Raw genomic sequence first — 24,218 nt, 5'->3', positions numbered from 1 at the left:
ATTCAACCCCGGACGATTCAACCCCGGACGATTCAACCCACGGACGATTCAACCCCGGACGATTCAACCCACGGGCGATTTAACCCATTTACAAAAACGTCTACGCAGTTCGTTATCAGGTACGGATGCCGCTTTTACCACTATACCAATACCAACCACGAAGGAAATACACGCACCTGGCTCACAGACTTTCGGCAAAGGTTTGCACTTATGCAAATGAGCCAGATAAATTGATGTATCTGCGTACAATCGCTCATATGTGCTAATTAATTACCGTTTGTAGTACCCTTTTCAGCTTTGTGTTTTATACGTGCTGTGTTTGTGTTCAGGTTCATGTTCTTAAGCTTGCCTGTAAATAAAACAACTTTCTTTCTAATTAATCGATGTATAAACAGGTGTCTATAAAAATATCTGTAATTTGTGTACATGAAAAAAAATAAATACACACATTTACGTACGTGGGTCGAAAGCATTTTGTCTTTTCAAAAACTTCAAAAATGTTAACTTAATGCTAAAAGGAGAACATTTTATATAATAACCGATCTACACGGGTAAATACAAAAAATAATAGCAGGCGTAGACAGAAATGTACGCAAAGTAGGCCTACTGTATAGGGCAAAATAACAATATTCAAGGTTTTACTGGAAAGCAGAAAACAATAAGTGTTTTGATGTACAACCAATGCTAACAAGAAGTGGTAAAAGAAAAAAAGGAAACACAAAAAGCTTTATATTAGCTTAGGCCTATATATTAGCTTTATTTAGCTTACATAATATTGGCTGCAAAGTAACTTGGTGATAACCTAAGCCAATAGTACGTGAAAGGTCCGCGGGTTGAATCGTCCTGGGTTGAATCGTCCTGGGTTGAATCATCCGTGGGTTGAATCGTCCTGGGTTGAATCGTCCGTGGGTTGAATCGTCCGGGGTTGAATCGTCCGGGGTTGAATCGTCCGTGGGTTGAATCGACCTGGAACCATTTACGACGATTACCGTTATATTGCGTAAGACATTTGATATGTAATAATAAGGCGATAATGTATCAATGACATTATGTTTATGAAAATTTGTCGTCACCGGTTTCATATTTTTACAAAATTGACTTTATGGCCTAAGCATCCGATTTTCTATTAACGATCGTGTTAAAATGTTGAGAGGTGTTTAAGTCTTTTATGAATAATACTTTACTAATTATTTTTAATTTTACTGCTCTTCGGTATAAGTTACATGTAGTACAGGGAAGGACTTATCATGCTTTGACTTATGCAAGCAAGTTGCTGTAGCCTATATCAGGTATGTCCAAACTATGGCCCGCGGGGCAAATGCGGCCCAGCACCTGTTTATTATTATTAGCCCGCGTCCATCATCGTATTCACACGTAACTTCATACCAAAGATAAAGAAATACGACACAAACTTTGGAAGTTTAAGTCTAACAAACTTTATTTCAATATGGTTTACATAAAACTGTTCAACTTCACACTATTCAAGTGCAAATAATTTTTCGAAACATTTAGTGGTGATTATTAACTTGCATTCGTTAATTGTAAGATGACCTAAGTTACGGTACGTTATTGAGCAGATATTGCGTAGAAATTAAAAAATGATATATAACAAGAGCTTCACAATGCTGTAATTTTATCTGGTTCCACCTGTAACGAGACCCTGTAGTGCCTGTACACTGCAGTTAAGTGCTGTTATGTGCTACATCAAATATGGCAGAACCAAAGGAACTTTTCGAATGCACGTACATAAAGCAAAAATCTTCATTGTTATATAATTCAAAATCAGAATATAATCAAAATATACTGAAAACCAGAATGACTGACAAGCATTTATGTAACTTCTTCGCATCGCGTCACTGCTCCCGCGAAGAACGTTGAAATATTTCCATCCTTTATCCGACCATTTTGCATTTCATTAGATTAATTCTTCTATGGCTTTTTATTTTATATAGCGCTGGGCGGCGTAAACTTTGCGTTCGTGGTACCTGTTAGAGTTGTAGGGGCAAGCGAGTCGCTACATTTGTGCGATTTTTTATTGCTTTGGATGATATTTTTCTCGGTCTATTATTTAACACTTTCAATTAGAAAATGAATATTGTCGCCAATACCTTTGCTGATGTTCTTTACGATAGTTAGTGCGTTGTAGGAAAGCAGCGATCTTCACACATAGTGAGTGGCCCGGACACTGCTTAGCTTTTTAGCACATGGCCCTCAGTGAAAAAAGTTTGGACAAGCCTGGCCTATAAGACGTATATGCCACCTATCTCAGTCGCAACGCGGGACGTTGGAACGCCGCCTTGTCGACCACTTGTGGCTAAAAATCAGCCTTTAAAGTTTCCCCTCAACAGTTTTGTTCGAAGAGCGGAACAACACAAAAGTAGCTGTAAGTAGTCTAGTCTAATCTAAGTGTTTGCTGCTTACAGAAGGCAAATTGCCATTAAAGTATTACGTTTAGTTTGCTACAACTTAGCTGGTTATTGCGTTTGAAATATTATATGAATACGGCCGTTGTCTGTGATCTGTCTATCTGCAAGTACCGCATAGTTGTATCTATACCCTGACACCAGGTTTCTGCAATTACTTTAAACAAAGAACTTAATGCCATGAAATTGTTGATTTGCAGAATATTCTTGGGTGGTTATTTATAGAGCAACGGAGCAATACTTCTGCTCTTACCATTTTCTGAACAAAGTATCTGTTTATACGATGTTGTAGACAAATACTCTCCCATGTAGAAAAAGCAACACACTGAATGGGGTAAAACATCAGGATTGTATGAATGCCTCCAGGTTACAAAACGTATACATTTTATTTCAGCCAAACCAAAAAGCAGTATTATTCTTATCAACCTTGTATTTACAAAATAATGCTGTCGTTATCGTTACGGTTTTATAAAAAATATCATTGTAAAATAACACTGTGTTCGATGAGGCGTTTCAAATATTTCATCCGAGCAATCATAACCGAAACCTGTTAACCGATAAAATAACAACGCCAAGTACCATCGCCTCCTTACAAAATGCAAAGCTGACCACGTAAACCAGAGTCACAAGAGCAAACCCAATCAGCCAAAATACTAGTTGCAGGAAAAATAGAAGAATACAAGCTGTTATTCCAAGTACTACGCTAACAATAAGTACGAACAACCAGCTGTCTAAGTCAGCCAATATCATGCACAAATTTGCTACCGACTGTAAGAGAGACGGCACCAAGTAAAAGAAAACAGCGCCCAAAAGTATCCAGCTTATCAATGGCTGAGTTGGCCTGGCGAGTTTTGAATGAAGACGTTGGGCAATTGTTATCGAAACCAATTTTTGTACGAAGACAACGACTTCGTATGGTATACGCATGACAGACGCTTTTACGGTAGATTTACCGGTTGATAGTAGGGGATAAACTAAATTGTAAAGTGAGGTGAAGCAACCATAAGGCAACCGTTGAAGTTGGTAAATTTTATTCAAGATTTGGTCAACATACGACCCTGAATTTTGTTCTCGATCCACGTCAACGTGTTTCGGTTCCTCTTTTGTGTCTTCTGGTAAATCTTCATCATTATTATTCGGGTTACCAACCACACCGTTTTCTCCGATGCCAGGATCACAGCGTACGTCAGTACTTTTGTCGGAAGAAAGAATGCTTTCATGTTGATTTCTTAAGCTTGGAAGATCCTTCTCCATTATTCCTTCATCTTCACTTGTAGCATTTTTGCTTGACGAAAATTCCACGATTCTGCATTCATGACATACAGGAATATGGTTACCAACTGAGAATACTATTGCTCAGTTTTACATTATTTGCCCTAAACACACGTCAAGTTGGTTGTTTGTTGTGGTGCTAGCTATTCAAAATTGAAACTGTTAATTTTGTCTGCTACCAGCTTGTTCACATTTACAGTAATAGGATCTTTTACACAATTGTACTTTTACCCACCTGTTTGTAGAAATTTCCTTTGTTGAGCCTAAGCAAAGTAAACTGAGAACCAAAATCAAAACAGAATTCTTCATTTTTCTTGTTTTTATTCTGAAACTGTCTGAAGCCAGGGCAGAACAAATTAGAGAGATGAGTAATATATATATATAATATATATCATATGGGTCATTTTAGTCTATTCAAAACACTGCACATGACAATCAATGAGTTGCAGTATTCTCATCGACAACACTGTTTTCATCCCTTTCCTATGTAGAGCTACTTATCTAGAATATTTACATATTATCATAAAGAAGTTTTTATTCATAAACTGTACATTTCGAACAAAGGTAGCATGGCCTGGTGTTTTTTGTGTGTCCCTGAAATTGCTGCCAGTTATATTTGGCCTGAAGCTTTCATTAATCAGCCGCCACTTAGCTACCCGTCATAATTGCATGTGAAAATCCATTATGTTTATATTTACTTCCGATGTTAGTGGAATTAAAGGTCACTTTGAACGACGAAAATACATAATTCTTCTACTATATTTCTTTCTGGCTTATTGCGGTTATTCTTTCTGTTCAAGCATGGAAAGCTTTCGTCGAAGACTAAAATCTTCCCTGCTTACGTACAAGCTAGTCAATTAGCAACTAGTTTAAACGGAGATAACGACTAAAGACCTCAAAGTTCCTAGTAGCGCGCCCGATGAGCAAGATAGAAAGAGGAACAATATCCCAATGAAATGTGGCATTGGGTGGTTTAGTTAGCGGTTTACTGTGGGACATATTTAGTGCTGTTTAACTATAGCTTCTAGAAAAAGCTTTTACCTGAAACTATGATAAACCAGTAAGTTTTGTGAAAACCCTGTCTACGAAATATAACCGCACTTCTTGGATCGTCACAGATGATACTGCCAGCGGCTTATAGCTAGAATGCTAGATATAATTTCTACCAACTTACGAAGTTAGCCGTTAGTCTATTTACTTATATAGTTTTTCGTCGTAGAACGGCTGGTAGCGAAATCGCTGCGTTCAGGCCAATACGTTGCTAGCGTGACTTCAGCCGTTATTTTATTTACCTATAGTCCTATACCAACTGTAAGTAATTTCCTCGGGGCTCTTATTTGGGGAATTACCTTCGTTTATGTGCGCAATTGAGCCAACACACAAAACTTCACTTTTGCCCATAGAAGCGAAATCGAGACTTGAAAGTACCGGTACTTCAGCCTTTCAGCAGCGGTGTCATTGCCAAACAAAAGCGATCACTGCACAATTGGTAGTTGGGCTACGATTGGGACCTTGCGCAGCAGCTGAATATTTACGAAGATTACCGTTATATTGCGTAAGACATTTGATATGTAATAATAAGGCGATAATGTATCAATGACATTATGTTTATGAAAATTTGTCGTCACCGGTTTCATATTTTTACAAAATTGACTTTTATGGCCTAAGCATCCGATTTTCTATTAACGATTGTGTTAAAATGTTATGAGATATTTATCAGGGTTGTCCAAACTATGGCCCGCGGGCCAACTGCGGCCCGGTACCTGTTTATTATTGGCCTGCGGCCATCATCGAATTCACATGTAACTTCGTACCAAAGATAAAGAAATACGAAACTAACTTTGGAAGTTTAAGTCTAACAAACTTAATTATTTCAATATGGTTTACATAAAACTGTTCAACTTCAAACTATTCAGGTGCAAATTATTTTTCGAAGCATTTAGTGGTGATTATTAACTTGCATAAATTCGTTAATTGTAAGGTGACTTAAGTTACGGTATGTTATTGAGCAGATATTGCGTAGAAATTAAAAAATTATGTATCACAAGAGCTTCACAATGCTGTTATTTTTTCTGATTCCACCTGTAACGAGACCCTGCAGTGCCTGTACACTGCAGTTAAGTGCTGTTATGTGCTACATCATATATGGCAGAACCGGGATCACCTCAATTGACCGTGAACAAATTCACCGGCGACAACTGGTAGTGGTCAACTGACCGGCAACAAATTGGCCGGCGATGAAATTAACCGTGACGTAAATTGGCCGGCGATGAAATTAACCGTCGATAAATTGGCCGGCGATCAAATTAACCGGCGACAAATTGGCCGTCAAAAGGTCAAAATTCTAATTCACTATCTAGTCGCGCATCAGCTTTAATCCCAGCCAATTTAGTATGTGTATTGCAGTCAAGGTTGCCACTCGTAGGGTTTTTTGGCCCCTTGTAGGGTGTAGGGCAGGGGTGGGCAAATTTGATCAATGAAAGAGTCACTTGTGGAAAAATATAAACACCAGCGAGCCGCAAAATCAGTAATGATTGTCAATTTGGTTATTATACTATTAGTAGTCATTTTGGGATATTACTTTTTAACTAAAAGACCCATAAAAACATGTTGGTGAGGTGCATTTTGACAACCTTTGCAATAGAGTATAGAATCTATACCTGAAAACAATGTCGGAATCGATGTCTAGTGTTACATCATAAACGAAATGCTGGCCTAAATAAAGAAAAACTACACAGAAACTTTCATAAACGGTTCTCTTGGTAGCCTTTACATTTTTTGAAATTTTACGATTCGACTAGAAGAGCCACAAAAAACATGCCGGAGAGCCGCATGCGGCTCGCGAGCCGCAGTTTGCCCACGTCTGGTGTAGGGTGACCCTACGGGTTTTTCACCTTTATTCATAGATTTCCTATTGTTACATGCATTTTCCCGGTCTAGACGAGTTGTTTGATCAGATTATGAAACAATGCGTTCTATCTCATGTAGTAACAATGGACTCATTGTAATAACAATGGACACTTTAGTTAAGTAAATTCTCAGATTGAAGCTGTACGTCAGGACTTCTGGAACGTCCATGTTCGGGTGTTAAATGGCGACGCCAGAACCAATAACAAAGTTGAAGGTCACCACAATCTAATAAACAAGATGTTATCAATGCAACACCCAACCATTTGGAAATTTATAGAAGCTTTGAGGAAATTGCAGAACATAAACAAAAACAAGATTGAGGCGCTCTGTGCCCAAGGGCCTCCTGCCAAAAGGATAAAATACAAGGATCTGGATGCGCGACTTCAAACCATCGTTGAAGATTTTGCAAACCGTGACATATTAGATTTTCTCAGAGGCATCGCCCACAACCTACAATTTGCGCAATAAACTTCCTTATTTGTCAAATAACAGTTTGTGTCAATTTTAGTGCCCTTATTATGTAGTGTCATATGTGTTTTGCAGTGAACTTCTTTTAATGTTGTTACTCGTATTTCCGGAAATATTTCTGTTTATTTCAATAAATGTTTCAATGTGTATTGAAATAAAAAAAAAATTTTGTTAAAAACAAAGGAAATAGTTACAAACAAATATTTACTTTACATATCATATACTACCATCAACTTAAACACAATAATTCAGCACTTGCACGGTCAATTTAACTCCCGGTCAATTTTCATTCCGGTCAGTTTGTTCCCGGTTAGTTTGTTCGCGGTCAATCTACATCACGGTCAGTTTGTTCGCGGTCAATTTACGTCACGTTCAGTTGTCCCCGGTGAGTTTGTTCGCGGTCAATTTCCCGCGGTCAATTGTCATGGAACCGGCAGAACCAAAGGAACTTTTCGAATGCACGTACATAAAGCAAATATCTTCATTGTCATATAATTCAAAATCAGAATATAATCAAAATATACTGGGAACCAGAATGACTGACAAGCATTTATGTAACTTCTTCGCATCGCGTCACTGCTCCCGCGAAGAACGTTGAAATATTTCCATCCTTTATCCGACCATTTTGCATTTCATTAGATTAATTCTTCTATGGCTTTTTATTTTATATAGCGCTGGGCGGCGTAAACTTTGCGTTCGTGGTACCTGTTAGAGTTGTAGGGGCAAGCGAGTCGCTACATTTGTGCGATTTTTTATTGCTTTGGATGATATTTTTCTCGGTCTATTATTTAACACTTTCAATTAGAAAATGAATATTGTCGCCAATACCTTTGCTGATGTTCTTTACGATAGTTAGTGCGTTGTAGGAAAGCAGCGATCTTCACACATAGTGAGTGGCCCGGACACTGCTTAGCTTTTTAGCACATGGCCCTCAGTGAAAAAAGTTTGGACAAGCCTGGCCTATAAGACGTATATGCCACGTATCTTAGTCGCAACACGGGACGTTGGAACGCCGCCTTGTCGACCACTTGTGGCTAAAAATCAGCCTTTAAAGTTTCCCCTCAACAGTTTTGTTCGAAGAGCGGAACAACACAAAAGTAGCTGTAAGTAGTCTAGTCTAATCTAAGTGTTTGCTGCTTACAGAAGGCAAATTGCCCTTAAAGTATTACGTTTAGTTTGCTACAACTTAGCTGGTTATTGCGTTTGAAATATTATTTGAATACGGCCGTTGTCTGTGATCTGTCTATCTGCAAGTACCGCATAGTTGTATCTATACCCTGACACCAGGTTTCTGCAATTACTTTAAACAAAGAACTTAATGCCATGAAATTGTTGATTTGCAGAATATTCTTGGGTGGTTATTGATAGAGCAACGTAACAATACTTCTGCTCTTACCATTTTCTGAACAAAATATATGTTTATACGACGTTGTAGACAAATACTCTCCCATGTAGAAAAAGCAACACACTGAATGGGGTAAAACATCAGGATTGTATGAATGTCTCCAGGTTACAAAATGTATACATTTTATTTCAGCCAAACCAAAAAGCAGTATTATTCTTATCATTATCAACCTTGTATTTACAAAATAATGCTGTCGTTATCGTTACGGTTTTACAAAAAATATCATTGTAAAATAACACTGTGTTCGATGAGGCGTTTCAAATATTTCATCCGAGCAATCATAACCGAAACCTGTTAACTGATAAAATAACAACGCCAAGTACCATCGCCTCCTTACAAAATGCAAAGCTGACCACGTAAACCAGAGTCACAAGAGCAAACCCAATCAGCCAAAATACTAGTTGCAGGAAAAATAGAAGAATACAAGCTGTTATTCCAAGTACTACGCTAACAATAAGTACGAACAACCAGCTGTCTAAGTCAGCCAATATCATGCACAAATTTGCTACCGACTGTAAGAGAGACGGCACCAAGTAAAAGAAAACAGCGCCCAAAAGTATCCAGCTTATCAATGGATGAGTTGGCCTGGCGAGTTTTGAATGAAGACGTTGGGCAATTGTTATCGAAACCAATGTTTGTACGAAGACAACGACTTCGTATGGTATACGCATGACAGACGCTTTTACGGTAGATTTACCGGTTGATAGTAGGGGATGAACCAAATTGTAAAGTGAGGTAAAGCAAACATAAGGCAACCGTTGAAGTTGTTAAATTTTGTTCAAGATTTGGTCAACATACGACCCTGAATTTTGTTCTCGATCCTCATCAACGTGTTTCGGTTCCTGTTTTGCGTCTTCTGGTAAGTCCACATCATTATTATTCGGGTTACCAACCACACCGTTTTCACCGATGCCAGGATCACAGCCTACGTCAGTACTTTTGTCGGAAGAAAGAATGCTTTGATGTTGATTTCTTAAGCTTGGAAGATCCTTCTCCATTATTCCTTCATCTTCACTTGTAGCATTTTTGCTTGACGAAAACTCCACGATTCTGCATTCATGACATACAGGAATATGGTTACCAACCGAGAATACTATTGCTCAGTTTTACATTACTTGCCCTAAACACACGTCAAGTTGGTTGTTTGTTGTGGTGCTAGTTATTCAAAATTGAAACTGTTAATTTGTCTGCTACCGGTTTGTTCACATTTACAGTAATAGGATCTTTTACACAATTGTACTTTTACCCACCTGTTTGTAGAAACTTCTTTTGTTGAGCCTAAGCAAAGTAAACTGAGAACCAAAATCAAAACAGATTTCTTCATTTTTCTTGTTGTTATTCTGAAACTGTCTGAAGCCAGGGCAGAACAAATTAGAGAGATGAGTAAATAAAACTAAAACTAAAACTTGGCAGCTAAACCTGAGTTTCAGAATAGACGAACGTAAACTATTCTAGAACAATATGGGAATGTCGAGATCTTGAAATGGATTGATTTTATATCTGCTTCAGAAAAACGACCTGGTGGTGTTGGTGCAATGTAACCAACATACTTCTTCCCTCGGGGAATCACCGTAACGTATTTTGTACAATGTACACTGTACCACAATGGCAACGGGTACATTTACAGACAAAGTTTACCAAATGTGAAATATGACTATTACATCAAGTTACCTTAAGAAGTTATATGTAAACAAAGACATAATGTATTCACATTGCGCAACTAGACCTCGTGGTCACCGACGTAGGCTACTACTTCCAGCAGCACTTACCCATCGGTTGCGTAATACGTCATTCCCAAAATATGAAGTAACCCAATTTAACAGGCCATTGTAATGACAATTTACCATTGCTTATACATAATAGTCAATACCAACTTCTATAAGATATAGTCATAACAGCCGATCCTGATTTGTTTCACTCAACATTATCAACTTATTGAATCTTTTCAACTATTAAAATCTCTCGCCATATGGAGTTGTTTGGTAAAGCTTGCCTACACCTGCCACTCGTCTTCTTGGTTAATTCATTCAAATGTTGAAACATAGCAAATAAATAGCAAAATTAATATTTTAGGGTACACTGTAGATTAATTACTTAAAGCTATATTGAGTATTTTCTAAACTAATTACTTGGCTAACTTATTTAGAAATTTTACATATTTAGTAATCCTTCTGATATAAATTAAGCGGATGAAGTACACTTATTTTTTATGAACTGCGCGTCATACAAAAACCATACAGTGCTTCCTGCAAAATTAATTTTAAGTGGAAGAAAATGCTAAGACAAGTCAACCAAAAGCCAAATAAAAGCTTCAAGAAAAGAGCAAAGAATTTTTCAATGATGTTTATAGCGGTTAGAGCAATTACCCACAAAATTTACATACGTGATAACCTACATACTTAACTATCTTGGGCAAAGTCGAGAAAAAAATATACCTCAGCATTCTCATATTGCAATGGATGCAAAATAACAACCAACCAACCAAGAATGCTCAATCCATAATTAAGACGTTTGCTTCACAAATTAATTACGTAATTACACAACAATCAGCACAAAGCGTGAAGACGTGAGGGCAAAAAACGTCGCGATAACGCTTCACAGGTTGTGTAAAGTTTAGGAAAAACTGTTCGAACCCAAGTTAAAATGCTCTACGAAATCAATTCACTGAATAAGGTGAAACGTAAAGCGGACCTTATCAGGATGATTGCATGGTTATCACAAACACTATACAAGAAAGCAGTCTATAGAAATTATAAATATTACATAATGGAAACAATAAAGTGATGTGGTCGGAAAATCAATTTTCGTTGCTAACGTTGGTTGCGCGTAAGGGTGTTCCCCACCAAATATTGGCTTTCTATCGAGTCAAGTCGAGTCGCTTGGAAAATAAGACTCGATTCAAATCAAGCCAACTGATATTCGAAACCAAGCTAAACACGAAGCAAAAACACCATTTATGTCAACCATAAACGTTTAGGATTATTATTTATTCCATTTGGTTGCACCTTACGCGCTCGTAGATAAATAAATTTATTGTGGTTAGAGTTACGATGAAAGTTCGAGTCGTTTCAAATATTAACTTGAGTCAAGTCAAGTAATTTATGTACTTTTTTAAAAAAATTCCCCTTAAAGTTCCCGCTATGTTCCCTTAAAGAATTGTTATGTCTAGCTGTAACCGACATTTTATCGGATTTTATTCTTACTTAAAGTAATGGTCTATGAATAAGCAATAATAAATTGTACGTAGAACAAATAAAAAGCGAAAATAATATGAAAACTTTTATTAGTCAATTGTTTAGATCGATACTATTCAACAATTTTCAATGTACTAGACTTGAAGAATCAATAATACTTGGAAGTTTATAGCTATACTGTATAATACGAGTGAAAAAAACAGCTCTTTTGCTCGTTCTTTGTTTTATTTTGTGCAACTTCCAACATTTTTTTTCTAATAATAAATTGAAAATAATGCTTCTCGTGGACAACATGCTCATTTATAGGGATGGCAATCCGGCCAAAGAACCGGTCAAAATCTCACATGCGTTTAAAGGCTCGGCCAGCGTGAGTAACACTAAACAAAGCTTTGAATCATGTTTGAGATCAATGGTAGATCCGGATAACTCTATAGAAGCGTTGACGGCAATTCCATAAATCCCCTCTTAAAACATTTAACTACTTGGAATTGATATTTCAAATAAGCGAAAAGTCAAAAGGGGATTTTACTGTATTTAGAGTTGACAAAATGTGACGTGTGTGATTTTGTGTATACCTACGTTATTTCCCATTTAAGTAGGACTACATTGTGCAAAAGTCAATCCAACAGCATAGGCATAACTTACTGTTGCTAGAAACAATAAATAGTAAACTTGAACACGCGTTTATCACTTAAAAAAACATATTTGGCCAAAAAGCAAGCGTATTCAACCAAAGATTACTAAGTAAGGGTTAGAAACGAAATGACGTCATCATCAAAAATTTGTCGATAACTTCATATCCAATACATCAAAGGAACATAAACTCGGTACACATTTGTTATTTAAATATTTGTATTTTTAGTTATTTTTACTGACAAAAAACAATCTAAATAAATTTTGTTTAGCCCCTGGAAAGAGGTCACTTGTAAAGACTTGTCACGTTTGGATGGCTTGTAGTACAAATGCTGTTTCACTTTAATTTGAGCGTTATTATGTTGGGTTTACACAGCAGTTGAGTCGTTGGGTTTGGCAATATGCACTTTAGCAAAATACAAAAAATATTGTAGAAGTTAAGTTTAAGTAAAACACAGTAGTTCATTATTTAAGGTAGCAACTGTGTTAGTGTAAACCCGACGGTTATCAGCCAAACAATTTTAAACACCATTCACATTCTTTAGGCTACCGGTAGCATTTCTGCATTTGTTTTCTAGTTTCAAAGTTTTTAGAATTGATTCAAAACATATAAGTTACCTACTATTATGGTTGCAACTGATGCTGACAAAGCAAGATGTGTCAGCAGCCGTTCAACAGTGACGAGTCTTCAAGATTTTATCAGTTTCCAATCCTTACTTAGTAATCTTTGATTCAACCCCTTCTACTTCTAAAGGGGTAAAAAGGACTTGGAATTTTTGTTGAAATTTGTTAAATACTTGCTTTGCAATTACATCGCTTGCATACAAATAATGTTGTTACCGGCCTTTTTCCTATTGCTGGTTCGAACTTGTAACTAATTATATCAGATTGTATTGCAAATGGTAAAAACAAGGCAAGACAACACAGCAGTGCTGGTATCGATAGAAAGATCACTCGCAGTACAACGGGCGAGGCGTAACCAAATTAATAAGTGCTTCTGGCTGAAGGCAGACAAGTCTGAGGCACGACAAACCAAGCGTATCAGAAAACAACGTTACACTGTTACATAATGTATTAGTTAAAGTGGCAAAGCATAACAGTGAGCTAACCGAGCGTATTGTTGGGGTTGTGAACAGTTGTTAATTATTGTTTGATCGATTGTTCACTAATCTGACTCCAATGATATCGCATTCATTAACCCCTGATAGCCAGTTAAGCATCACAGTACCAGAAAGAAACTGTCAACGTCTTGAACAATTAAATTATTTATTATTGGTTCTCAACGAAACGGTTACTGTTTCCAGAACACAGAATAAAGCTGCATTTGGCAGACTGTAAATTCTAGACTGGCTTAGCAGAGCTGAGCTGATGCGCTGTAGTACGAATGACGAAATTGGGAAGTAATCAAAACGCATAATCCAGACACGGCCAAAATATAGTAAAGCGCTTATTGTAAAACACACGAAATAAAACATTGATAACATTATAATATCATCAGATATGCACTTGAATTCCGTAAGGAGAAGGGCTAATTATGACAATTAGCACAACAGCTGTATCTAATCGGCCTGAGGCAAACATTTTCAAAACAAGCAAAACAATAATGCTTCCAAATGCATGTAGTACTATATGCAGCAAGTCTACCAAGCAACAAATATACGGTGTTATCACAGAAACAAGTTATACGTTACGGGACATGGAAGCAAATATGGTAAAATATTTCCACTCAATGCAAAACTCTTTTTCTTCGTTTAGATTCCAGACTTTTTTCACTTTGCTCTCAATCGCCTTCAACAAATCAAATTCACCCTGATCGTTGGGAACGACATTGCCAAAGATTTCATCCAACTCTTTTTTTCTCATTTTGAGATTTTGTTGCCTTAAAGCGGAGTGTAAATACCCACAAGCTTTTTCGAAAGACATTTGTTGTCGAAATGAAATTGTTTCTTTACGTTGCTTGGATGGAAATGGAATTTGTTTAACCCTATCCTAACCAGGCTCGCGAGTTTACTAAAAAACTAGGTGTGGCCGACCCCGCACACACATTTTCAATCGTTAATTACTAGAAAACTATACGTCGTAAACTTATCGGATTTTTACAGGTTAGTAGAAAAATCATCTGGCTTCCTGTATACATCATAATTGTAAAACTAAAGAAAGTGAATTTAGTGTAAATTAAGTATTTCTAAAAGTGACACATTTCTAGAAATTCTTCTTGTTACGCCGCGTCCCCGCTGTGCGGAAAACCAGCTGACCGCGAGAAGAGAACGAAAGAGAATAGTTAGTCGAGTTATTGGTGCGTAAATGAGTAATACGCTTCAATGCGGAGAGCAGAGCAAAGCAGAGGAAAATTATGAAAATATCGCAATATCTTAAAAATTACAAAATCCAACTTTACCAAACAAACATGGACAGATAGCTGAACATTTTTTAGGAAAAGTCACCAAATTTCAAGTTTCTACAGCAAACAATGCAACTGTACGCCACGTTTTGCTATGACAGTGTGCGGGAGAAGCCAAGCCTAGTTAGAATAGGGTTAAAGATATCTTCGTAGCCATTCCAACATTCTTTCAGGATCCATTTTCCTCGCGGATTATTCCGAAGTTCAAGATCATATAGAAGCCAGTTTAATCCAACTGTAGCTTTGGATGACTCGCAGTCATCGACACCAAGGGGATACATTTCCTGATCAATGTAACAAAACAGTGCAAGGCATCCGTTCGGTTTTAATATGCGAGATACTTCACCAAAAAATGCCTCTAAATCGAACCAATGCACTGACGTCCCACAAGTTACCAAATCTACGCTGTTGTCATCAAACGGTAAATTCTCTGCTTTCCCAACCAAGTATTTGATGTGACTGAATTTGTTTTGTTTTCGTGCAAACTCTATTTGGTCCTCGCTGGCATCCACTCCGACAATATTCTTGAAATAAGGAGCAAACATGTTGGTAGATTGAGCACTCCCGCATCCAACGTCAACCATTAAGTCAAAGGTCGAAAATAAATCACTGTCCGGTCTATGATTTCGTAAGTATTTTATGATGTTTTCTATCATTTTGTCTGGATATGTTGGTCTATATTTCTGATAGAGATCAGCTATATCTCTGCCTGTATAAAGTTCATCCATTGCGAATCCTTATTCCAAATACAGACAGAAAAAATCAACTTTAATCGAACTCAAAATTTATAAACCTTGTTCTGCGTAACACGAATAATTAACACTGCTCAATTCCATTCGTGCGCATGAATAACCAGGTGTGAAATGTTGTCTAACGCTTTTAAGTTATGGTCAAACATAAGCACATTTGCTTTGCACCTTTTATTTAGCCTGCAGCACCATTTTATGAAACATCAGACACGCGTCGGATCAACCCAATCAAAAAGATGTCTAACTGGTCTTACAGATTAAGCCACATTAAAAATTCAGTTTTTTTCACGATTTTAATACTTGAATGTCACAAGCGTTTTGCACTATTTTGTTGCATTTGCTTCCTTGAAAGCTTAATAATAACTTTGCAAAGATGTTTTCATTATATCGTTTGCTGATTTATTATTAACTATCCGCCATTTTATTTTGTACCCTTTTGTCATAATATTTTGATTATGATAGAAAAAATGATTAAATTTTAAGGTTCATAAACCCACTACTATAGCGGAAACAGTCCCAAGTCATGCTTTCTGCTTACCCCTCTCTGCACGGAAAACATTGGGACCCTACCTTTGGAAGAAATAGTCCTGTACATTATAGACGATTTACCATACTGTTATTAACTACATACTTGAATCGATAACAGTAAGGTGAACCCTAAAATCTATCTAACAAAAACAAAATGTAACTAAACATTTGCGATTTTGTGGAAAGCGTGAAAATGTCATCAGCGTACGTTTTCTGTTTATATTTTTGTATGCATGCCTACTAATTAACTGTGGCTTAATATTCAGACAAAACTATTTACTTTGGTATTAGGTCCACTTCGTTAACATGTAAATAAGGTCGTCAAATTCTAAATCAAATTTTGCAAAATTAAAATTTTGTGTTCTTAGTTAGTCTGTGCACAGATCATGTAGGAATTTAAACATTTTTTTGAGACACGTTTTTATAGCTACAAACTAGTTGTAGTAGTTTTAATAGTTTTAGTTTAGTTTTAGTTGTTTAACAGGTAGTTTTAAGTCCGATTTTACGCTTCGTTACAAATTTGTACCTTTCACTGTTTGTATAAAAAGGCGCTGCAAACTGAAGTGGCGAGTGAAGCAAATGCGCTTTTCTTTGCATACGATACGTTTGATTAATTATTATTATATGTCACGAAGTGACCATTTCACCGTAAGTAGGTCACGCAGCTCGTTGTTAAAGATAAGCGGTTAGGTAAGGAGGATGGATATAAGCAAAAATTTAATTTCAGCTATTTAAGGTTTTATTGGAGTTAGGTTTAACTTAGACGGTGGATCCAGGTTAGGCTTAAGTTACTATGTAATAACATTTAACTTAGGTTAACAAGAAGCTGTGAAAATTAGCTTCGAATGCACCATTTTTCAAGTGAAAGAGTGGAAGTTTTGATTATTTTGCAAGACTTAGACATCATGAATAAAATTGTTATGGATAAACGCAATGGATAAACTTTGTACTGATATCAGAATAATATGCAGGCTAAAGAAAGGTGCAAAGCAAATATGCTTGTGTTTTCCCATAACTTAAAAGCGTTAGACAACATCTCACACCTGATCATGCATGGGCACGAATGGAATTGAGCAGTGTTAATTAATAGTGTTCCGCAGAACAAAGTTTATAAATTTTAAATTTGATTAAGGTTGTTTTTTGTGTGTGTATTTGGAATAAGGATTCGCAATGGATAAACTTTATAAAGGCAGAGATATAGCCGATCTCTATCAGAAATATAGACCAACATATCCAGACAAAGTGATGGAAAACGTCATAAAGTACTTACGAAATCATAGACCGGACAGTGATTTATCTTCGACCTTTGACTTAATAGTTGATGTTGGATGCGGGAGTGCTCAATCTACCAACATGTTTGCTCCTTATTTCAAGAATATTGTCGGAGTGGATGCCAGCGAGGACCAAATAGAGTTTGCACGAAAACAAAACAAATTCAGTCACATCAAATATTTGGTTGGGAAAGCAGAGAATTTACCGTTTGATGACAACAGTGTGGACTTGGTGACTTGTGGGGCGTCAGTGCATTGGTTCGATTTGAAAGAATTTTTTGGTGAAGTATCTCGCATATTGAAACCGAATGGATGTCTATCCCTTTTCACTTATAACTGTACAAAAATTTATCCACTAAATGCCTATAATGAGGAATCATCCAAAGCTACAACTGATATAACCTGGCTTCTATGTGAACTTGAACTTCGGGATAACCCACTAGGAAAATGTATCCTGAAAGAATGTTGGAATGGTTACGAAGACATCTTTAAACAAACTCCACTTCCATCCAAGCAACGTGAAGGAACAATTTCATTTCGACATTTAATGTCTTTTGAAGAGATTTGCGGTTTAATTCACTCTGCCATTGGGCATCGAAATCTTATAAAAAGAAGAAAAAAGTTGGAGGAAATCTTCGGCAATGGCGTTCCCAACGATCAAGGTGAATTTGATTTGTTGAAGGCGATTGAGAGCAAAGTGAAGAACGTCTGGAATCAAGACAAACAAACAAAATTTTGTATGGAGCTGGAAATCTTCACCATTTTGGCGTCCATGTCCAGTCTTTAGTCTTGTTTGGGTCGTAAACGATAACATGGTTATGATACAATTTTTATTAGACCTACAAGTCATTGATTGCATTTGCAAGAATAACGATACACTTTCTGTTCGTTAAATTTTACTGCATTTACTTTATCACTTTGTTGTATGTGATTGGTAACGAAACATAATTGGTAATATAGTGGTGACATTTTTTGTTCCCCACCAATCAATCTATTGTTTCGTTAAACAGTAGGTGGAAATTTGCAACTGCACGAATATCAGATGTTAAGAAGAGTAAACCCCAAGCTTGAATTAGTCCAGGAAGCAACATATTGACTCATACGCGTAGACAGCGGCATAAGTACATTATGCTCTATTGAGTCATGCTTGTGCTTTTTCACTTACATTCTACAAACGTGAAAAGACTGAGCTATACCTTCCAATTTAATTAGGTGATAGTGATTTTCTTGCAACAAAAATTGATGTCAGAGGTAGATGAATATTAAAATAAAACTCCATTCCACAAAAATTATCAATTTGAATAGTTCAAATTTAGAAATCACTTACAGAAGATATTTATCGCTTAGAGTTTTAAACACAGCAAGTAGTTTGTAGAACAAAGAGTGCAGTTAGTTTGAAGATGTCGCTGAGTTATGTTCGGCGTAGAAGTTTTATATTTAATAGGCCGCAAAACAAGTTTAATTAGACCTAAAGATGATAAGCAGAGTCAATTTTCAACGTTTTCCGATTAGCTGTTTCGCCTAAGTAGGTCTAAGGACATGTTTGTAGTTTAATTCCTTAACTAAGTCTATACTTTGGTTGAACGACTTTTGTCAGTTTAACGAATTTGGCTTGATCTCAGTTGGCCAAAACTTCGTTAAATTTACCGTTTATGTAAACTTTGCCAAACTGTGTTCAGGTCACGCAAGAATTCATGCGTTTCAGCAACCAACAGAGAAAAGGGTAAAATCTCAAAAAACACTGTGTATTCATCCTTGTTCTAACGGAGTTATTTGGTCTGAAGTTCTGATATTTGTAGAAGAATATGGCTGTATTGAAGGGTATAGTGCGAAAAAAGAAATGTGGGAACGCACATTTTTAAAAATAATAGCCAAGTGTGAGAATCCCCCAAAAATAGCCATTTTCAGCAGTACTTACCAGAAGAAAAAATGTAAAAAGGCCGTTCTCAAGCTTTTCCGTCCCACTACACTTCTGTCTCTAAGTTAGTATTTACGGATATAAGGTTGAATAAAGTCTAAATTAACAATTAAAATTTAAATCACTTACACAAACCCACTATAACAAAATAATAGTTTTAGAATCAACAATACTGGGAGGTTTATAGCTATACTGTATAATATGAGTGAAAAAATCCGCTCTTGAATTCGTTCTTTGTTTTATTTTGTGCAACTTCCAACACTTTTTTTCTAATAATAAATTGAAAATAGTGCTTTTCGTGGACAACATGCTCATTTATACAGATGGCAATCCGGTCAAAGAACCGGTCAAACTGTCACATGCGTTAAAAGTCTCGGCCAGTGTGAGTAACACTTAGCAAAGCTTTGGATCGTGTTTGGGATAAATGGCAGGTCCAGATAACTCTATAGAAGCGTTGACGGCAATTCCATAAATCCCCTCTTAAAACATTTAACTGTTTGGAATTGATATTTCAAATAGGCGAAAAGTCAAAAGAGGATATTTCTATCTTTACAGTTGATAAAATAGCACAGGACTATAAAACGCGAAGTGCGTGATTTTGTGCGTACGTTATTTCCCATTTAAGTAGGCCTACATAGTGCAAAATCTAAACCAACAGCATAGGCATAACTTACTGTTGCTAGAAACAAACAATAGTAAACTTGAATAAGCGTTTATCACTTAAAAAAACATATTTGGCCAAAAAAGCGTATTCAACACCTTCTACTTTTAAAGCGGCATAAAGGAGCTCATGAAAGTGTTTAAACTCAGCAGCAACTAGGAATTTTTTCGACAATTGTCGATAGTTTTGTTGAAATTTGTTAAATACCTGCTTTACAATTACATCGCTTATATACAAATATTGTTACATGCTGTATTATTCGAAGTGGTATATTACAACAGCTAAAAGTAAGTTATAGGCAAAGGGGTAAATTATAACAGCTGTGTTAAACAGATGAAATAAAACACAGATAACATTATAATATCATCAGATATGCACTTGAATTCCGCAGGGAGAAGGGCTAATTATGACAATTAGCACAACAACTGTATCTTACCGGCCTGAGGCAAACATTTTCAGAACAAACAAAATAATAATGCTTCCAAATGCATTTAGTATTATATGCAGCAAGTCTACCAAGCAACAAACATCACGGAGTTATCACAGAAACAAGTTAAACGTTACGGGACATGGAAGCCAATATGGTAAAATATTTCCACTCAATGCAAAACTCTTTTTCTTCGTTTAGATTCCAGATCATTTTCAGTTTGCTCTCAATCGCCTTCAACAAATCAAATTCACCCTGATCACTGGGGAAGACATTGCCAAAGAATTCCTCCAACTCTTTTCTTCTCATTTTGAGATTTTGTTGCCTAGCAGCGGAGTATAAATACCCACAAGCATTTTCGAAAGACATTTGATGTCGAAATGAAATTGTTTCTTCACGTTGCTTGGATGGAAGTGGAATCTGTTTAAAGATATTTTCGTAATCATTCAAACATTCTTTTAGGATCCATTTTCCTCGCAGATTATCTTCAATTTCAAGATCACATAAAAGCCAGATTATTCTAGCTGTAGCTTTGGATGACTCGCAGTCATCGACACCAAGGGGATACATTTCCTGATTAACATAAGAAAACAGTGCAAGGCATCCATTCGGTTTTAATATGCGAGATACTTCACCAAAAAATGCTTCTAAATCGAACCAATGCACTGATGCCCCACAAGTCACCAAGTCCACGCTGTTGTCATCAAACGGTAAACTCTCTGCTTTCCCAACCAAGTATTTGATGTGACTGAATTTGTTTTGTTTTCGTGCAAACTCTATTTGGTCCACGCTGGCATCCACTCCGACAATATTCTTGAAATAAGGAGCAAACATGTTGGTAGATTGAGCACTCCCGCATCCAACGTCAACCATTAAGTCAAAGGTCGAAAATAAATCACTGTCCGGTCTATGATTTCGTAAGTAGTTTATGATGTTTTCTATCATTTTGTCTGGATATGTTGGTCTATATTTCTGATAGAGATCAGCTATATCTCTGCCTGTATAAAGTTCATCTATTGCGAATCCTTATTCCAAATACAGACAGAAAAAATCAACTTTAATCGAACTCAAAATTTATAAACCTTGTTCTGCGTAACACGAATAATTAACACTGCTCAATTCCATTCGTGCGCATGAATAACCAGGTGTGAAATGTTGTCTAACGCTTTTAAGTTATGGGCAAACATAAGCACATTTGCTTTGCACCTTTTATTTAGCCTGCAGCACCATTTTATGAAACATCAGACACGCGTCGGATCAACCCAATCAAAAAGATGTCTAACTGGTCTTACAGATTAAGCCACATTAAAAATTCAGTCTTTTTCACGATTTTAATACTTGAATGTCACAAGCGTTTTGCACTATTTTGTTGCATTTGCTTCCTTGAAAGCTTAAAAATAACTTTGCAAAGATGTTTTCATTATATCGTTTGCTGATTTATTATTAACTATCCGCCATTTTATTTTGTACCCTTTTGTTACAATATTTTGATTATGATAGAAAAAATGATTAAATTTTAAGGTTCATAAACCCACTACTATAGCGGAAACAGTCCCAAGTCATGCTTTCTGCTTACCCCTCTCTGCACGGAAAACATTGGGACCCTACCTTTGGAAGAAATAGTCCTGTACATTATAGACGATTTACCATACTGTTATTAACTACATACTTGAATCGATAACAGTAAGGTGAACCCTAAAATCTATCTAACAAAAACAAAATGTAACTAAACATTTGCGATTTTGTGGAAAGCGTGAAAATGTCATCAGCGTACGTTTTCTGTTTATATTTTTGTATGCATGCCTACTAATTAACTGTGGCTTAATATTCAGACAAAACTATTTACTTTGGTATTAGGTCCACTTCGTTAACATGTAAATAAGGTCGTCAAATTCTAAATCAAATTTTGCAAAATTAAAATTTTGTGTTCTTAGTTAGTCTGTGCACAGATCATGTAGGAATTTAAACATTTTTTTGAGACACGTTTTTATAGCTACAAACTAGTTGTAGTAGTTTTAATAGTTTTAGTTTAGTTTTAGTTGTTTAACAGGTAGTTTTAAGTCCGATTTTACGCTTCGTTACAAATTTGTACCTTTCACTGTTTGTATAAAAAGGCGCTGCAAACTGAAGTGGCGAGTGAAGCAAATGCGCTTTTCTTTGCATACGATACGTTTGATTAATTATTATTATATGTCACGAAGTGACCATTTCACCGTAAGTAGGTCACGCAGCTCGTTGTTAAAGATAAGCGGTTAGGTAAGGAGGATGGATATAAGCAAAAATTTAATTTCAGCTATTTAAGGTTTTATTGGAGTTAGGTTTAACTTAGACGGTGGATCCAGGTTAGGCTTAAGTTACTATGTAATAACATTTAACTTAGGTTAACAAGAAGCTGTGAAAATTAGCTTCGAATGCACCATTTTTCAAGTGAAAGAGTGGAAGTTTTGATTATTTTGCAAGACTTAGACATCATGAATAAAATTGTTATGGATAAACGCAATGGATAAACTTTGTACTGATATCAGAATAATATGCAGGCTAAAGAAAGGTGCAAAGCAAATATGCTTGTGTTTTCCCATAACTTAAAAGCGTTAGACAACATCTCACACCTGATCATGCATGGGCACGAATGGAATTGAGCAGTGTTAATTAATAGTGTTCCGCAGAACAAAGTTTATAAATTTTAAATTTGATTAAGGTTGTTTTTTGTGTGTGTATTTGGAATAAGGATTCGCAATGGATAAACTTTATAAAGGCAGAGATATAGCCGATCTCTATCAGAAATATAGACCAACATATCCAGACAAAGTGATGGAAAACGTCATAAAGTACTTACGAAATCATAGACCGGACAGTGATTTATCTTCGACCTTTGACTTAATAGTTGATGTTGGATGCGGGAGTGCTCAATCTACCAACATGTTTGCTCCTTATTTCAAGAATATTGTCGGAGTGGATGCCAGCGAGGACCAAATAGAGTTTGCACGAAAACAAAACAAATTCAGTCACATCAAATATTTGGTTGGGAAAGCAGAGAATTTACCGTTTGATGACAACAGTGTGGACTTGGTGACTTGTGGGGCGTCAGTGGATTGGTTCGATTTGAAAGAATTTTTTGGTGAAGTATCTCGCATATTGAAACCGAATGGATGTCTATCCCTTTTCACTTATAACTGTACAAAAATTTATCCACTAAATGCCTATAATGAGGAATCATCCAAAGCTACAACTGATATAACCTGGCTTCTATGTGAACTTGAACTTCGGGATAACCCACTAGGAAAATGTATCCTGAAAGAATGTTGGAATGGTTACGAAGACATCTTTAAACAAACTCCACTTCCATCCAAGCAACGTGAAGGAACAATTTCATTTCGACATTTAATGTCTTTTGAAGAGATTTGCGGTTTAATTCACTCTGCCATTGGGCATCGAAATCTTATAAAAAGAAGAAAAAAGTTGGAGAAAATCTTCGGCAATGGCGTTCCCAACGATCAAGGTGAATTTGATTTGTTGAAGGCGATTGAGAGCAAAGTGAAGAACGTCTGGAATCAAGACAAAGAAACAGAATTTTGTATGGAGCTGGAAATCTTCACTATTTTGGCGTCCATGTCCAGTCTTTAGTCTTGTTTGGGTCGTAAACGATAACATGGTTATGATACAATTTTTATTAGACCTACAAGTCATTGATTGCATTTGCAAGAATAACGATAAACTTTCTGTTCGTTAAATTTTACTGCATTTACTTTATCACTTTGTTGTATGTGATTGGTAACGAAACATAATTGGTAATATAGTGGTGACATTTTTTGTTCCCCACCAATCAATCTATTGTTTCGTTAAACAGTAGGTGGAAATTTGCAACTGCACGAATATCAGATGTTAAGAAGAGTAAACCCCAAGCTTGAATTAGTCCAGGAAGCAACATATTGACTCATACGCGTAGACAGCGGCATAA

At 36.4% G+C, this 24,218-nt stretch overlaps 2 protein-coding genes across 2 annotated transcripts; both read right to left on the bottom strand.

Moving 5' to 3' along the window:
- Positions 1-2,569: 2,569 nt before the first annotated feature.
- Positions 2,570-4,204, bottom strand: LOC143449628 (uncharacterized). Its single transcript, XM_076949895.1, has 2 exons — positions 3,931-4,204; positions 2,570-3,729 (listed from the first exon to the last, which is right to left on the bottom strand). The coding sequence occupies exons 1-2, from the start codon at positions 4,002-4,004 to the stop codon at positions 2,958-2,960; spliced, it is 846 nt and encodes a 281-aa protein (XP_076806010.1). The 5' UTR covers positions 4,005-4,204; the 3' UTR covers positions 2,570-2,957.
- A 4,327-nt stretch (positions 4,205-8,531) lies between these two features.
- Positions 8,532-9,969, bottom strand: LOC143449445 (uncharacterized). Its single transcript, XM_076949656.1, has 2 exons — positions 9,729-9,969; positions 8,532-9,528 (listed from the first exon to the last, which is right to left on the bottom strand). The coding sequence occupies exons 1-2, from the start codon at positions 9,800-9,802 to the stop codon at positions 9,246-9,248; spliced, it is 357 nt and encodes a 118-aa protein (XP_076805771.1). The 5' UTR covers positions 9,803-9,969; the 3' UTR covers positions 8,532-9,245.
- Between the last annotated feature and the right edge of the window lie 14,249 nt (positions 9,970-24,218).

The sequence above is a fragment of the Clavelina lepadiformis genome, chromosome 3 (genome assembly GCF_947623445.1).
Source record: "Clavelina lepadiformis chromosome 3, kaClaLepa1.1, whole genome shotgun sequence".
Lineage (NCBI taxonomy): Eukaryota > Metazoa > Chordata > Ascidiacea > Aplousobranchia > Clavelinidae > Clavelina > Clavelina lepadiformis.
Note: the sequence above shows the minus strand (reverse complement) of the source record. Positions and strands in the feature narration are given on the sequence as shown.